The following is an 18,104-nucleotide window of genomic DNA, read 5'->3' as shown; positions in this document are numbered from 1 at the left end:
ACTTGGCAGCCTTTTTCTGGACTCCACATTTTTACAGAGTCTTTTAAGACAATACTTGCTTTTGAATAAACAGAAGGGTCATTACGATTGTAGATATTTTCATCACAAAGTCCATAACTTGCTGATACCTGTGTTTAGTAAATACCGTGTTTCTCATATAATAAGGCCGGGTCTTATTTTTTTTTGAGCCCCGAAAAAATGGCTAGGCCGTCTTTTCGGGGGTGACTTAATTCCCCCCCCCCTTGCATCTTCGGGCAGGTGGGCGGCGACGGCTTGGATGTTGATCTCGGCGTTGGTGGGGCACTTTGTATCAGGGTCAACGCAGGCAGCACCATATCCGGGTGTGCAACAAAAGTACTTCCTAACAGCAACTCCCCCGCCGCCATTTCCCCCCCATTTCGCATGTTTTAATATAGGTCTTAATTTGGGGGGAGGGGCTTAATTTCATTTCATGCCTCTAAAACATGCTGGGACTTCCTATTGGGGGAGGCCGTATTGTTGGAGAAACAGGGTAATTACTTTAAAGATAGGAAGCAAGCCTATAGTATGTAAAGGATATTAAAAACTGAATATTCTTTATTACCAATTTAATAAAGGAGTACATAATTTTTTAAAATCTTAATAGAAAATTATTCCCCCCCCCCTTAAATGTTGACTTCATCTTGAGAACTGAAGTATGATCACTTATCATTTATTTTAAAAATTATATGGCTGCCAAATCAGGTATTTGTAGGACTTTTAATATAAAAGAGAGTTGTCAAAATGCAGTTTGTGATTTAAGTGTATATGCTTATATATATTTTTTTTTACATTTGTCATAAATTTGATTAAATTCAGATCTAAAAATTGAACATTATTTTTTATTCTAGCAAAATGCTGGTAATACTAAATGATGCATTGCTTTGTTAGGTGGCCGTGTTTTGCTTTCAAATTAAAAATTGTGGGGTATGTGCAAAATACTCTGACATCTATTGCATTGTTTAATAGAGTTACAAACACCTGACTATCATGTCAAAACAATTTGTGTGTGTGTGTGTGTGTGTGTGTATGAGACAAAAATACATAAATGACCTTCCCAGACAAATAATAAAATAAAAATATGAATGGTGGTAAAGAAAGTTACCATAATTTCAGTATCATATATATGATTGGAAGCCATCAAAACTTTAAGCAAAATGCTTTTAAATAATATTTTTGACCCCATTTTACTGTAAGAAAAACCCCAACATGAAATAATGGACTGAGTGAATTTGTATCTTTTGTCATATGGGTTGGGAAGCAGCCTATATATCCTCAGGTAATTCTATATACTTTTAGCACCCAAAAAATCATAACATTGGATTGCATTGCAATCTTTTTTTGTGTGTTTGGTGGAAAACAACTAAAAGATATAATGCTATATTTAGGTTTCATTTATTTTAATAACCAGTCCTCTTTCAAAGTTGAAAGTCCAATCATACAAATAGAAAAGTGCAGTCCTTTGTCATTGAGAGGTTGCCAGCTCCATTCGGTTCTGCAGTAGATTATACACGTATTTGAATAACGTTTCAGACTAAATAAGAGCACATTTTTTTTATCACTACCTCACTTGATAAGTTGTTGTCTTGATCCTAGCTCTACAACAGCAACAAATTTACCCTCAAATCCAAATTAATGATACGAATCAACAGTAATTTTAAAATCAATTTGTTAGAAATGTTTCTGCTTCATGAAATCAACTGGTTAGTATAAACTGAGACAGACTGATTGCAGTTATTTTTGTTCCTTGGCAATGATAGCAGCAGTTTTAGTGGTCAACCTCTAGAGAAAGACGAAAGAGCAAGCACCAAACTCTGTTTTGGAATAATATAGATAATTGTTTAAGGCTATTCCAGTCACAGAGTTTGTTTCAGAAAAGTGGCTTTGTAATTAGCCCCCTTAATTAGGGCAAAGTGCTATGTAATCCAGTTTCTGATCCTAGCGCCTAAGGCTTCCATCAACCTCAGAGAGAAGTAGTAGCCTTCTCCTATAGTTTGTCTCCACAAATTAATACTCTATGTAAAAAATGGGAAATAGTATTTGCTTATAACAACTGGTAGCCATTTTTACTCTTGTCTGAAATGAATTTGTCCAATTCTCATTCCATGCCATCCAAGTCAATAGGATTCACATTAATTAGCAAAAATCCCCAAAATACTATTTTTTTGGTCTGCATGGGATATTTTCATCCATATGTCACCAAAAGATCATGGAGCTAATGCTGTCAGTGAGAAATGCCAATCTGTCCACTTCTTCATAGATTCTTCAATATTATAAAGCTGGTCATGGTCCCAATGATTTCCTATTTTTTAATTCTGTAAAGTCTCAAAACACTGTTCCAATTTAGGAAATCTCTTGATAACCTTCATAAATTTTCTACTCAACAGTACCCTTTTTGAGATCTAATAATCAGAACTCTACCGTTAATTCACTATTTCTTTACATGTAGGCATGTGAAACAGCAATGTTTATATTCTGCCAATTATTTTCACTCCTTTTTTAAAACAAGCAGCATCAGAACTAACACTTTTTACAACTTTTACCACCTTTTAGCGATAGAATCTTGAAATCTGCCACCAGTTGTTTGTTGTTGCACCTAACATTCTTTTTATAGAAGAGTTCAAACATCCCTTTGATATTTTCTGCAGCAAATTCTGATCCTCAGAAATCGACTTTCTTTTAAATAATAAAGGACTTGGTGTGCTTGAAATCCTAAAGGAATTAAATAATTAAAAAAATCAAACAAGTTCTAGTGAAGTTAATATAGTATTATTTGTAAACAACCAGTGGTCGTGTATGTACTCATCACACTAGGAGGATTATATGTAGATATACAAGGACATTTTTTTGTATAATCTTGAAACAGAAGAGTACAGATGTGCCTTTCTTTTCTCCTCCCAAATACATATATACATACATATATACATACATACATAATCCTCAAACTATAACAATGTATCTGATGCTACAAAAGTAAATATTTACTGCTCAACAAATATTAGGAGCACTATCATGCCTTTCATGTTGTAAAAGGTTACTAGCAACTTTGAAGCATTGGGGTCATTTTTATAGTAATCTGGTGCATGCATGTGAACTGAATTTATGGTAAATCTGATTTGCCATGAAAAAGTTAAGACACGTTGGCATGAATCCATAGCTCATGGCCACTTTATGACCATTCGGGGTGTTCCTGGACTCAACTCCTGCTTGAAGAGCAGGTGGCAGTTGTGGCCAGGAGGGTCTTTGCGCAACTGCAGGTTGTGCACCAATTACACCCTTTCCTGGACCAACAGTTCCTACTCATAGTCACTCATGCCCTAGTCACTTCTCATCTTGACTATTGAAACACGCTCTACATGGGGCTGCCCTTGAAGAGCATCTGGAAGCTCCAGTTGGTGCAAAATGCAGCGTCCCACATGGTTTTGTGCAGATCCTGGTGTGCACATGTATCACCTCCTGTGGGAGCTGCATTGGTTGCAGATTTGCTTCTGGGTGCAATTCAAGGTGCTGGTTGTCACCTTTAAAGACCTTCATGGCTTGGGACCAGGTTATCTGAGGCACCATCTCTTGCCAGTCACATCTAGAGTGGGGAGGCAGGGAATGTAGCGGGTCCCATCCCCAAGGGAGATACACCTGGTGGGACCCAGAAGAAGGACCTTCTCCATGGTGGCTCCCTCTCTCTGGAACATCATTTCTCCAGAGATTAGAATGGCCCAAACTCTAATACTCTTCCGGAAGGCGCTGAAGATGTGGTTTTGTAGCAAGCCTAAGGAACCCAGAGCAAGATGGAACCCATTAAATGACTCATGTGATCTGCTGTCATTGGGGCAGGGGTTGGGAGTTGAGGGGTGATTTTGTTATATTGTACTATATTAATTTACTTAATTCTTTTTGTTAGTTTGTATTGTTTTAAGTGTGGTTTTATATTCTGTAAGCCGCCTTGAGTCACTACGGGTGAATAAGCAATATAAATTAAATCAATCAATCAATAAATTAAATATTACTAGCATCTCTGTGGATATCTGCCTAATATCACATTTTCTGCCAGTGATCATGTATGAGAGAAATATAGCAAAAAAAAAAAACATTTTTCTAAAGATAGACTTTACATCATCTTAAAACCTAAACACATTTGGCATGGCCACTATTGTTATTCTGTACTGTGTGATAATGATCTTATGAAAGGGCAAGTATCCAGAGTCAAAAACTGCTATGGGACCTTTAGACCAACAAATATATTTCTACACATTAGGTAGGAAATTATGTAAGCTAAATTATGTTTAAACATAAAATAGCCATCCGGACCCTTTTTCTCTCTCCTGAAATATTAGTGTTCAGTTGAAGGGATACCACACTTGATCTTTGCCAAAGGCTGAGAAACATTTGAAGGGAACATTTATGTTTGGGAATATTCAAAATCAAGTCTCATCTTCTTTACCTATTCCAGTGGTAACTAACCTTTTTGGGCTCCTGTGCCGATAATTGTGCGCATGCTTGTGCTCACATGCCAGCACCCAGAAGGCAATGTGCGTGGATCCACCCACACCCCTGCACGTGCGCATGCAACCACGCATGTGTGCTGCACATCTCTGCACATGCATGAGCGACTGCCGCGCACCATGCATCTGCACATGCGCAAGCAACCCCTGCATGCACCGCGCATCTCTGTGCATGCACGTTTCTCGTGCCCCCCCACCCCCTGCGCATGTGCGCCAGATACCTGACAATCAGCTGATGGACGGGCAGCACACGCACATGCACAGTAGACCTGCGCTGGGCAAGGCCTTGCGTGCCGGCAGTAATGGCTCTGCATGCCACTTCCAGCACTCGTGCCATAGGTTCACCATCATGGACCTATTCCTTCCCCAAAGTCAGCAAGAATATATTACTAGATTCAATTGACTTGTCCAGTTTTTAGCACCTGCATTTTACATAACAGTTGTGTGAAACACGCAGGTAGATGCAGAATACTCACTTTTTCATTTTCTGTAGTTCTGTACTTGGAACTCGTGTTCCTGTTCGTGAAATTAAAAAAAGAAATACATTTACATCTGATCGCTTCTGGTCGATTAACTATATATCTCGTGTGTATAAAGGTATTTCATACACACTTTAATTGAGTTTCCTTGAACAGAAACCAAAATTTATCAGTTGCCTGAATAGAGTACTGAAGAAAATATTTCCATGTATAAAGCAACACCATCAAATTTTAAAATTTTGGACTGAATAATGCCTTATTTTTTGTGACCATAATAATATTAATATGTACAAAACTCTCAAGTTGAAATATTACAATAGAAATTTAATTTGGCATTTTATTTAAATGGATTTGTCTAAATGAAAAATTATGCATTTTGTGAAAACAGCAGTTACCATTCTTTTAATTAATGAAAGTGAACTATATATTTAGTCCAGTGGCCATTAACCTTAACAAAAAGTATACTTTATACATGTTCAGTGATGAAACTGTATAATGCATAAAGAAAAAGACTGCCCAATGATTACTGTATTCAAATATTTTTACATGGTGTATTAGAAATCACCCACACTCTAAATATTTTCCAGCTGTGCCAACATTTATAGGTTACATTCTTCAAAAGGTAATAATGCAACCGAATCTACTCATTCGACTCAATTGCTTCCACAACCCAGTAGAAATTATGATTAACATTTTGGCAATACAAACATGACAATAGACGTAAAGTAACTACTTACATTGAAGAATTTCTTTCTAGAAAAATAAGGAAAAATGCAATAAGATGAATACAATTTGATACTGCTTAATTGCAAAGCTTTTGATAACTTACAAGACAACCGAGTGCATTGAAACAGATATTTTATTCTCTGATTTTTGTACACATTCTTTTTTTGTATTTCCTATCAGACTGCAGTTACATATTAACATGACTTGCATGTTTGAAAGTGTAAACTATCTTAAGGAATGTTTTTTCTCTGTATGAATTTCCCTTGCAGATTGGTGGTTTTTCTCATCCTAAGGGATAGTTTAACTTGGAATATTTCCTAAATAATCTGAAGGAATTTATTGAGCACATGCTCTTTACCTAGTGTGGATTGCTTTGCCATGGAATTATAAGTAGGTACTGATCTTAGCAAACCTAGCCACAGCCATTTCTTTTCTAGATGTTTTATGTGTCTGAATAGAAAAAACAAGATTTTAAAAATATTTTATAGTGTGCTATGGAAATGCTTAAAAATACAAACTCCTTTTGATCAATTATGAAAATATTCAAAACCACAATAGGACAATATTTCTTAGAAATAATTATAATATTACAAAATAATAAACATATTTTCAGAAATTGAGAGTACCTAGAAAAACATCTGGAGAAAGAAGGCAAAAATTAGGATACATATTTTTTTTCCTCCAATGGAAATAAAACATTGTTAGATTTCTCCTGCCTGCTCCTCAAAGAATAATGGCTCTGTTTAGCTGCTAAGAAACCAAATTGTTCTCTTCCTTTTGTGGCTCATTGTTCCTGTAAGAGTAGGGCATGCAGAGAGCAAGAACTGACCAGCTGCTCTACTGAAAGTGAAGTGGATTTTATTTCAGCAAAATCTTTTGTAAATTAGCGTGCTTCTATTGTAATCCAGCAGAGGGAGTTAGTGATGAAAATTCTGCAAAGATTAAACCTGGTGTCTTAACATCACTCTTCTGGTAAAGATCAAAGTGCTTCAGTTTTTAAATTGCTAGTATGTGCATAATTCCATTTTATAATCCAGAATGCACTTTTAGAATTCAAATAATGGTTCAGATTGAATTCCAAAAAGGGATCTAGGTATATACACAGGGGCACAAATGTAGCAGATTCTGATACAGTATTCAATTTAGCAGACATATAATATTGGGGAAAATGCAGCTACTTTAAAGATTGCAGTGAGGCATTGTAATCATGCTAAAAGAAGTAAAGTGTCAGTCTAACCTTCCTGGCCTTCTGCAAGGATTTAAAAACCCGACTCGGCCAATTGATTCGGGGCTCCAAAGAAGGAGTTTTCTTCGGGAATTAATAACAGATCCCATCTCTCCCCCCACCGCCTTCTCATCTTATTCCTTCCCTCCCCATCTTTTAGTTTGGGATGAGCATTTGGATCTTTATAGTATTAATGTTATCCATAGGTTTTGTATAGTTTTATCTTTTTAATATCATAAGCCACCCAAAGTTATTCTCTGATAAAATGGGTGGCCAATAAATTTAATGAACAAACAAACAAAAAATAAACACACCTTTTCAGAATTGTACTGCGCACAGTCCTACTTTCTGTTTTTAGAGTTAAGTTTGCCAAACAGTTCTATGAATTTCTGATAGAAATTATAATATAGAAAGACTACAGTAGCAAGTTAGACATTTCTTTTCAATGTGAATATTGGCACATTTCTAAAGGAATTTTTATTTTTGTGGAGCTGCATTCTCTAGTCATGTCATTCCTCAATAATAGCAGTAACACAGTCTGCTGGGACACATGGAAGTGTCTCCAAAGTTATCAAAAGAACATTAAATCTAATTGTACTTAATCATTAAAAAAGAATATAAATTCTTTTGATTCCCCCAGTCAGGAAAGGGTTAGTCGTGTGTGTGTGTGTGTGTGTGTGTGTGTGTGTGTGTGTGTTTGGCAGTGAGTGGGGTGTCAACATCATCACCTAGTCCTTATTAGTATACACAATGAATCCAGTGCACATAAAAAGGGTAGGATTTTGAACATCAGTTACCGTATGTGCAGCATTTTTATTCCCTCTCACCCCCCATGAAGGCTTCCACTTCTGTTGTACTAACTGTAACCACAATTCACAAACAAGTAGGCAATGAAATATTTGTAATACTTCAAAGAAAGGGTAATCTCTACTTACTTGAAAAATAACCTTTCTTCTGTGCATAATATACCCCAAGACCACAGGAAGCCATTATTAAGGCCACAATGACCACCGAAGCTATGATAGCACTTACATTAAGGTCATCTAAAATTCAAAACAAAATAAATATATCAGGAAGGGATGCAATGCCCAGAGTAGTTATTTCAAGTAAATCATCTTGAGAGAAGGCACCAATGGCTAACATTCAATCTTAAATGAGAACATTAAATAAAAACCTTACTCATATGTTGTTACATGTAAACCAGTGGTGGGATTCAAATTTTTTTACTACCGGTTCTGTGGGCGTGGCTTGGTGGGTGTGGCAGGGGAAGGATAGTGTAAAATCTCCAGTCAGAGGTGATATTTGCCAGTTCTCCGAACTACTCAAAATTTCCACTACCGGTTCTCCAGAACTGGTCAGAACCTGTTGAATGTCACCTCTGATGTAAACAATGAAAGTTCAGTTTTCACCATCGTTATGAGTTTATTGAGTGGTCTTATCTAAGCTTCTATCTCTGTTCTTATTGCCATAATTCTCCCATATGATAATCACTAAAATTCAATATTATAGAAAATAATTGTTACAAAGATGAATGGTGAGGTCTGTGAAGTCTTAAATATGCAGTGAAATCACTTTGAAGAATGCTTTAATTCCCTCCCCCATTTTCTTCCCTTTTGAACATGTTACTGAAAAACTTATGTACTGAAAAATTTAGCTATGAAGACAGAAAAGCTATAGGATTCATTATAATCTCACTTCTTCCAAAAAGGTTTCATTCTAAATATCAGGTGTCAAGTGAATGTAGTTGGAAATAATGTGAGACCAAAATAGAAAACTGCCGCAACAATAAAGCTAGAATTTAAATGATCACTATACGAAAAAGACAATAGATTCTTGTGGCAGTAACCAATCAATATTTCCAAGAAATCTAGAATACATGATTGAAAACCTTAGTAGACAAGATAGTGTACCTCACAGGTGTCAAACTCGATCATACGTCACATGGCATATTGCGACTTTTTTGCCTTTGCGGAGCTGGGGTTGGTGTGGCCCACACATAATGCATCTGGCCCACAGGCCGCCAGTTTGATACCCCTGGTATACTCATATATGCATTTATTACCTTTGCCAAATACTTTTTTTCTGCATACCTGAGTCTAAATACTATTAAAATTTCCATCTAAGTACTGCCATATAGGATAACACTATAAATGGGAGTTAGCTGCCATTGCAATCGTGAAAGTACAGGTTCTATTTTGCTATATAGCCCAAATATTTGAGCATATTTTAGGCAGAGGTTATATTCAGTAGATTCTGACCAATTCTGGAGAACTGGTAGTGGAAATTTTGAGTAGTTCGGAGAACCGGCAAATACCATCTCTGACTGGTCCCGGCCCCATCTATTCTCTGCCTCCCAAGTCCCAGCGCATCGGTTGGGTCTTCTTTTGTTTGCACTGCACAGGAGAACAGAACTGGAAAGCAGGTTAGCGGGATGGGGCGGGAATGGGGATTTTGCAGTATCCTTCCCCTGCCACACCCACCAAGCTACACCCACAGAACCAGTGGTAAAAAATTTTGAATCCCACCACTGATTTTAGGAGTACAAAAAGAATGATTCTGACAATGATATCAATGTGGACATTTTCATAAGGGAAAAAATCTTTGATATCCTGTTCCCATTGCTACATGATTTTTGTACTTTAAAAGTATTTAGATTTCTATTTAAAAATAAATGGATATATCTTATTTTAAGATTTAAAGCAATACAGGCCCATAGTCAAAATTATCAACATTTAAACCCTCCCCTTTCAAGATGCTGATTTCACTACTAAAGCTGGTTCTTTGGAACTGCTGCTCCCTGGTTTTGAAAGGGAGTATCCCAAGATGACCTATGGACAATTGTGGACCCAATAGCCAGGGATGGGGCATTCTTGAAGATTCCAATTCCCTCTGGAAGCGATCAAAAAGTCATTGGGTGTATCCATCTTCCCATCAAGCAGTTTTGTTTTCTAAGCATCCTACAATTTTAACTTTCACTGTTTGATTTCACTGTTTTATTTTACTTATTGTTTTAAAAGGTTGATTAATGGTTGGGTGCTGATTTATCTCAATCCCTTGCTGGATTTTAATTGCCTTTTCTGGGGTTTTTTTCTTTTGATATATGTTGCTTTGGATAACCTCTGTTTCTTCTGTATGGAAAGCATTGGGAGTGGTGAACAGCTTTCAGATTCTCACCACTGAATTCTGTATTTTTGTTGAATTTGTAAAACACCCGGAGTTTATTTCCATTGAACTTTTCTTATAATCTTGGATTGATATATAGAGGCAAACATACAATTTTTTTGTTCTTTGTTCCCTGGCTAAGTTTCACAGATCAAGATGGCTGAGCTTACAGATCAAGATGGCTGAGCTTACACTAAAACTTACAGTAAGAAAGGAGAGTGGGGTGATGCGCAGCTTCTAGCTGATTTTCTCTCTTGAAAACTTGATTAAATTTTAATGATTGTTAAAATAAAGTTAAGATCTGAAGCTTTATCTTTGGATGCGGATGAAGATACACAAAAGAACTTTGATCTATTTCTAGATCAAAGAGATAGTCTCATGGCTGGAGAACCAACAAAGTGGATTTCATCTGTTGTTTTGATTTCATCTGTTGTTCCAAAGTTTAAGTCTGCACATTCTTTAATGTTATGGTTTTGACTAAAAAGGAAAGGACAGAATCCAGATCTCTACAAAGTCTGAGGGAGACTGAAGCACGTGACCACTGAACTGGTTGTTATACCGGTGGAATCCCACCCTTGCATAAATACATGTCAGTTGCCAAATGACTGAATTTTGATCACATGGCCATAGGGTGGCTACAGTAGTCATAAGTGTGAATATAGAATAGAACAGAATTCTTTATTGGCCAGGTGTGATTGGACACACAAGGAACTTGTCTCAGGTGGATAAGCTCTCAGTATACATACAAGCAACAAGTGATAAGTCATGATCACAATCATAAAATACAATCATCATTTAGTATCCTAGGACTGTCACTGAGTGTTGTATCTTATGATTAATAAGACGCAACACTCAGTGATAGTCTTAGGATACTAAATAAAAACAATCAACACATGATACAAACAACCAAGTTATAGTTCTAAGATGCTAAAGAAATAGATAATGGGAGAGATGAAAAGGATAATAGTAATACAGCTCTGCTACGTGGTTGGACATCCCAGGACATAAAACAGTGTTGTGAAAATAAGTTGTTTAGCAGAGTAATGGCATGGAGGGAAAAACTGTCCTTGTGTCTAATTGTTTTGGCGTGCAATGCCCTATAGCATTGTCTTGAGGGAGGAAGTTAAATAAGTTATAACCAGGATGTGAGGGGTCTATAGATATTTTCACAGCCCTCTTTGTGGCTTATGCAGTGTACAGGTCTTCAGTGGAAGGCAGTCTGGTTCCAATTGTTTTTTCTGCAGTTCTAATTATCCATTGGAATCTGTGTCTGTCCTGTTTGGTTGCTGTGCCAAACCAGACAGTTATTGAAGTACAACTTACAGACTCAATAATTCCTCTGTAGAATTGTATCAGCAATTCCTTGGGTAGTCTGAGCTTTCCGAGTTGGCACAGGAAGAACATTCTTTATTATGCTTTTTTGATGATGTTTTTGATGTTAGGTGTTCATTTCAAGTCCTGAGAGATTATAGAACCCAGAAACTTGAAGGTCTCTACTGTTGATATTGTGTTGTCTAATATTGTAAGAGATGGTAAAATAGGACGGCTTCTCCTAAAATCTACTCCCATCTCTACAGTTTTGAGTTTTTTCATTTCAAGATTGTTCTGGCCATACCACAGGACCATTTGTTCAACTTCCTGCCTGTGTGCAGATTCATCGTTGTCTCGAATGAGATCAAATGTCTGTTGTATCACCTACAAACTTTGGTATTTTAACAGAGGGATCCTTTGAGATGAAATTGTTGGTATAGAGAGAAAAGAGTAATGGAGAGAGAGAGCACAGCCATGGGAGGGCACCTGTGCTAATTGTACAGGTATCTGATGTGATTTTGCCTAGCTTTACCTGCTGCTTCCTATCTGTTAGAAAGCTTATGAGCTTACAAGTGTGGTCAGGTCCTGTTAGTTGAGTCAGTTTAGTGACAAGAACATTTTGAATGATGGTATTGAAGTTTACAAAAAGGACTCTTGCATAGGTCCTTGAAGATTCAAGATGCTATAGTGCAGTACCATTTTAACAGCATCATCTGCTGATCTATTTGCTCAGTAGGCAAATTGAAAGGGGTCTAACAGTAGATCCGTGATCTGTTTTCAGGTGGGCCAGCACTAACCTTTCACAAGTTATAAGCTAATCATGTCACTTTTTCAGTGTCACTCTAACTTCAAACGATCAGTAAATGAAGAGTTGTAAGTAGAGGCCTGCTTGTAATGTGTTAAGATTAGTATTCATTATCCTAAAATTTAGTTGAAAGAAATTCTGTGTACAAGTCTCAGACTTAAAATAAGATTGGTCCTTACAAAATGAAAATGGTACGCTTGTCAAAATAGTGCCTTTAAAAAAAATTAAACTGGTTTTGGACAATACATCCCCTTTAACTTATAACAATTTCACATAAACATTTTCTGGCTTTATTTGCATTTGATATTTACCTACTTGCATCCTCTTCACCGGACACCTTCGAGGCCGTCCAACTCTATTATAAGCTTCACAGTAGTATTCCCCAGTGTCATTCTTTGAAACAGGATTGAACAGCTGGTTTAAAAGAAAATACAGCAAAACTCACTATTGGATAAAAGGTTCAAGAACTATTAGATCTAAAAATTTCTTATATATTCCTTTGCAGTATTTAGAAATATTTATTTACAATATGTCAACATTTTCCAATACTAAAAATGGTTAACTCATCTGGCAGCTAATTTAATGAAGCAAACTATCATTTTTCAGAGGAAACCTAAGCAAAAGGTAGCATCAAATTCTGAAAAGTTGATGTGGTTGTATATATCAGACTGAAAGGTGATAAATTAAAATAGAGGGAAATGAAAGTCATAGAGATTGGAAGGAACTACCCATTTTGGCTTTAATTTCTTCAAAGTATGTATCAGATATAGAAAGTTAATTATTTGTTACATGCAAACTGGTATCCTTTTTTTAAAAAAATGTGCTAACCATGTAAGAATAAAGTGATAAAATACTCTTTAATAATCAGAATGAAAACAGATCCAAAATATAAGATACAGTTTTTCTATTCAGCTAAGGTTTAGTTTAAATTACTTTAGTTTACTTTATTGTCACTGCACCTCGTACAACGAAATCAAACACCATCTTCAGTGCACATCATGACCATGACCATGAAAATAAACACAAACACACATCCTTCACCCTTCACACATTGAACTGGAAACCCCCGATACCACACCAACACTGCACTATACAGCAGAATTCAAAAGAGCTACTGCCCTGGGATAGAAGCTGTTTTTCATTCTATTTGTACTTGTTTTTAATATTCTGTACTGTCTGCCAGATGGTAATAGTTCAAAAAAAGGGTTCCCAGGATGAGATGGATCTTTGAGAATGTTTTGAACTTTCTTAAGGCAGCGGGAGTTATAAAGCTCTTGCAAAGAGAGGAGAGGGCAACCAATGATCTTCTGGGCAATGACATTAACCCTCTGGAGTGCTTTCCTATCTGTAACTGTGCAATTGGGAAACCATACAGAGGTGCAGTATGTTAAAATGCTCTTTATAGCGCAACGGTAGAAGGTCACCAGCAGTTTCTCATTCAGTTGTTTTATGAGAAGCCTCAGATAGTATAATTTCTGCTGGGCCCTTTTGACCAGAGATGCAATGTAACACCCAGAAACTTAAAACTGGCCACTTGCTCCACTCGGTTTCCATTGATAAGCAAGGGCTGGGTTACTGTTAAGGTTACTGTTCTATAAGAATTCAGCACGTGCTCAGGGATGAAGTTTGTATTTCAAACCTGATTTTATCACAATCAATGCTCTTGTCAATCAATTGTTTGCTAGTCTTGTCCTCAAACTGGGATGAGAACCAGGATCCCTGTTCAGGCAGATTTTATCACAAGCAGCCTTTGGAAATAACCTGTATATGTAGCAGACTTAGAATATAATGGACTTGTAGGCAGAAATTAGTTTGAGATCAGAATGAAGGGAAGTTTCCAATGCCCATTTCTGCAGTAATGGTGTATACTTCCCAGGTAACATTCAAAACCTTTCTAAAACAACTACATTCCTCAGTATTGTTCCCATTCTTGCATCAGTTCAATCCCAATTATTTAATTCAGAATACATTTTAATCTCCTTACTGAACTTGCAATTAAAATTTTCATGATGTGAGTCATTTTGGCAGTTGGCTTTCCTTTTTATTTTTTTGTTATTTCTATAATTCCATTTTGAATTTCCTCAATGTTGCTGTAATATAGTTTGAATTGCTTTGAGACCTGGAAAGTCACACACTAAGTGTCATTAAAGAAATGTAAACTTACCAAGGTTCCTGTTGTAGTATTCAAAGTATAAGAATTTTTCTCTTTTTTGAAACTCCAAAAAGATGTGCTCTCAGGGAGAATAGCACCATTCCGATACCATCTATATTTTGAAGCTGGCACACCTTCACTTTCTTTGCATCGCAATTCAACTACTGTCCCACTCAGAGCTGAGACAGGCACTTCACAAACAGGAGCAGATGGTGGCACTAGAAAATGTCATATATCTTAGACAAATACCCATATGTCTAAATCTGAATAGTTATTCACAAATTACTCAAATGAAAGTTTGAATGATATGCTTGGGTGTTTATATATATAAAACCTCTGCTGTTTTGCTGATTATAATCTTAACTCAATTAATAACAAAATATCAGTTGTATTGTGCCCATACATTTTCTTTCACAGTGTTGGAAGGAAAATCTGTCTGGTTCAGTTCCAAGCTGGGAGAAAGATGCTGGAAACAACATGGAGGCTGATTGGAAAGAAGGTCTATTTATTGATGAACAGAACACCACCAGGGTTTGTAGCTGACCCAGCACCACAAATCCTGGTGGTTCTGTTAATCAAAAATTAGACTTTCTTTCCAATCAGCCTCCAGCCTCCATTTTATTTCCAGCATCTTTCTCCCACCTTGGAACTGAACCAGATGAAATTTCTTTCAACAGCATTAAATAATGCAAGGGGAAACTACCTATGGTACCACACTTGCCTCAAGTAAGCAGGAGCAGGGGTGGTGATGCTGAGGCTAGAAAGCATTATTTTTCCATTATGACACCTGCATTGTGGAATAGATTCCCTCTAGAAATTAGGCTGATATGCTCTGAAATAGCCTTCTAGAACCTTTTAAAGACTGAAGTCTTCCACAGGATGCTTTGCCATCTAAACTTGGCTGTTTATTTTTATAGCAATAGTAATAGCACTTAGATTTATATACCCCTTCACAATGCTTTACTAATAATGCTTCTCTAAGCACTTTACAGAGTCAGCATATTTCCCCCAACAATTTGGGTCTTCATTTTACCAACCTCGGAAGGATGGAAGGCCGAATCAACCTCGAGCTAGTGCATTCTAACCACTGCACCACTATGCCTCTTAAACAAATTGTAGCTAATTTGTTTAAAGTGCCTAACATGTTTCCCTAATTTTCCCACCTTTCTCTTTTACAGTCATTTAATTAACCCTCATTCAAATAGATGCCTTTATTTGACCTAAAAGGTTTCCCCCCCCATAAAATTGTAATATTCCTGTATTTCATCTGTATCAGTTCTCAAATTAAATTTAAAGAAAAATGAAGTTGCCCAGCAGAATTAAAATTAAAATTTAATTTAAACTGCTGATAAGATCCTTTAGATTTCTTACCCAAGATTAAGAGAGAGATTTCAACTTCCCCTGTTCCTTGTCCTTGTTCTGTAGGTGCACTAATTTCACAACGATATTTTCCAGAATCCTTTCTAGTCACATTTTTAAGATGAATGCTTGAGTGCAATATTTCAGCTCGATCTTTAAAACTACCTGGAAAACAATAACATTGAGAGAGAGAAATGAGAGGGGTGGAAGAAGAGTTGGTGGCAGCTAGCTAGAGACTCTTGGATGACTGATTTCCATGTAAAATATTGATAAGAAAGGAGTTTTCCTTTCCAGTGTATAGCACGCACTTGCTTTCCATTCCCCAAAGGATATTTTGTTATGAATTATTTTACAGTTTTGTATTTAGGGTTAGATTTTTTAAAAAATTAAAAATTTCAGACAAAACAGATGCAACTACATTTTTTGTTTTTGTTTTCCTGATGCCTGTACCTGAGGCAATAGCTATAACAATCTTTGTTTGCTAATGTCCACAGTTCTTCCCATAAAGGTAGTATTGTCTGTTCAATCCATATTCTATGTGGAGATGGGATGTGGAGTAGGACAGGATCAGGACTACATTTTATATTTTCACTAAAATCCTCTTAGGGTGAATATTACATCATAATCTTTCTCCAATGTATCCAGACATGTGTTTCTGCCATCATTACCAAATCCTCTGCATTTCTCTCACTCTAGAAAAGCCCCTTCCCAAAAGAGATTCACTTAAACCAGGACCCACAAGAACAGTGTTAGGGCATCCTAACCAAGCTTTAATTGGACTGAGGTTGCCTTCACATATGCAAGCCGCATACTTATCTTTTCTGTGCATTCCTCTGAGCACCTGGAAGCATGCAAATAAAAAAGGTTATATCTGGTTAAGCTCACTGTATTTAGCAGCCATCTCTCCAAATAATCATGGTGACAGTTTGATCAGAGTAGCTGCTAAAGCCCAAACTCAATCCAGGACAACTGAATTAAGATTTACAGACAGACAAGTCATTTATTAAGTGACCAATAGTTATCTCTCACAGGATGTGGTGAGGATAAAATGGGGAAAGAATGTATTTCCTTGAAAATCTTGGAAGAGTGATGAAAGATAGGAAATAAAATCTAGCGATAACTTTTATTTGACCTCTAACTGATCCTATATTTGGGGTCATTAATGTGCTACAAACAGCAAATTAATGCATAAACAACCAAAAATATTTGCTTACCTACAAAGACACCATTCAAGTAGACAAATGAGACAGTGGACCCTTTAATCTTTTTCCATTCAACCCTTGCACCAACTTCCTTCTTTACATTGTGCTTACAACTCAGATACACCCCTACAGAGAAGAGGATAAAAAGATAATTGTTTTCTCTTTTGGTATAGCTTATATTAAAATTGTGCAAACAACCAGCATAATGGAAACTGATTTTAATAAGATGATTCTGAATGCCATTTCACAAATTGTATTTTGAACAGAGATTAGTTACGTGAAGGTAACATATCTTCATTCTCATAATGTCTGAAATACCATGTAATTTGATGTAAGTCTATTAAAAATGGTGGGTTCACTCTTTCTTAGACCTTGTTTTAAATTGATTCATTTATCAGACCGTTTAGTAGTCAAAACTATGTCTACTTCCAAGTATAACACATAATGGTGGAATAAATTTCAAAAGTATAAGCAAACCCTCACTTTAACTCAAAGTAGGGAATGGTATCCATTAATGTAGAAGTCTGTCAAATTTAACAATTTAACAAGTATTTTATGCATACATATAATAAAATGGTGGAATGGAACAAATTTTGTCCATTGCACATGAGGTGTACTAACATGGGGTTTACTATGCAACATATGGGGAAAACCCTGGCTACCCAGGAAATTAAATTTTTCATCTTGCAAAATGCTCATTTTTAATATTTATTAGAACTCCTGAATTTCAGATCACTAGGAATACCCATGCTATCATTTTTCAAGAACATTCTTTCAAACATTATCAAAAGGCACTTTTTAAAAGAAAGGTTTACTGATGAGATGTTATATTCTTAGAAATGTTACCATAGCAGATTTCTAGAGCCAAGTAGTGGAAATGGCTAGGCGGTGCTTTTCCTGAAATTTACTTATCAGGAGGTCAGGGTATTTTTATTCTTTCAAGAATAAAGGTTATTAATCAAAGCACTTTTGTTTTCATAATGTTCTTTTTTTCCTATTTTTAAAAAATGATTGTACTGTGCACATGAATTTTAATAAGGACTGCTGAAACAGAGAATATACAATCTATCATTTAACATGCACATGAGGAAAAAGTCACTTAATTTTTTTCACATATCTTCACAAAAGAATAAGTGTTTTCAAATTGAATTTCTCATAGGTATTTC

The 18,104-nt window shown here is 36.3% G+C and overlaps 1 protein-coding gene across 3 annotated transcripts in view; it reads right to left on the bottom strand.

Annotated features, from left to right (window-relative positions):
* Positions 1 to 1,401: 1,401 nt before the first annotated feature.
* JAM2 (junctional adhesion molecule 2) overlaps positions 1,402 to 18,104 on the bottom strand; it is a 28,487-nt gene continuing 11,784 nt past the window's right edge. The window contains exons 3-10 of one of the 3 annotated variants that reach the window (XM_026663925.2): positions 16,951 to 17,064; positions 15,749 to 15,901; positions 14,390 to 14,595; positions 12,537 to 12,639; positions 7,883 to 7,990; positions 5,734 to 5,749; positions 4,994 to 5,033; positions 1,402 to 2,730 (exon numbers count right to left, since the gene is read on the bottom strand). In XM_026663925.2, coding sequence (XP_026519710.2) covers positions 2,698 to 2,730; positions 4,994 to 5,033; positions 5,734 to 5,749; positions 7,883 to 7,990; positions 12,537 to 12,639; positions 14,390 to 14,595; positions 15,749 to 15,901; positions 16,951 to 17,064 — 773 coding nt within the window. In that variant the 3' untranslated portion in view covers positions 1,402 to 2,697. Of the gene's footprint in view, positions 2,731 to 4,992; positions 5,034 to 5,733; positions 5,750 to 6,069; positions 6,173 to 7,862; positions 7,991 to 12,536; positions 12,640 to 14,389; positions 14,596 to 15,748; positions 15,902 to 16,950; positions 17,065 to 18,104 lie in introns of those variants that run through there. The other 2 variants (XM_087966670.1, XM_087966671.1) reach the window with 2 other exon arrangements.

Source organism: Notechis scutatus, chromosome 5, assembly GCF_049901735.1.
Source record: "Notechis scutatus isolate UNSWTSFEM ecotype Mainland chromosome 5, rNotScu1.2, whole genome shotgun sequence".
Taxonomy (NCBI): Eukaryota; Metazoa; Chordata; class Lepidosauria; order Squamata; family Elapidae; genus Notechis; species Notechis scutatus.
Note: the sequence above shows the minus strand (reverse complement) of the source record. Positions and strands in the feature narration are given on the sequence as shown.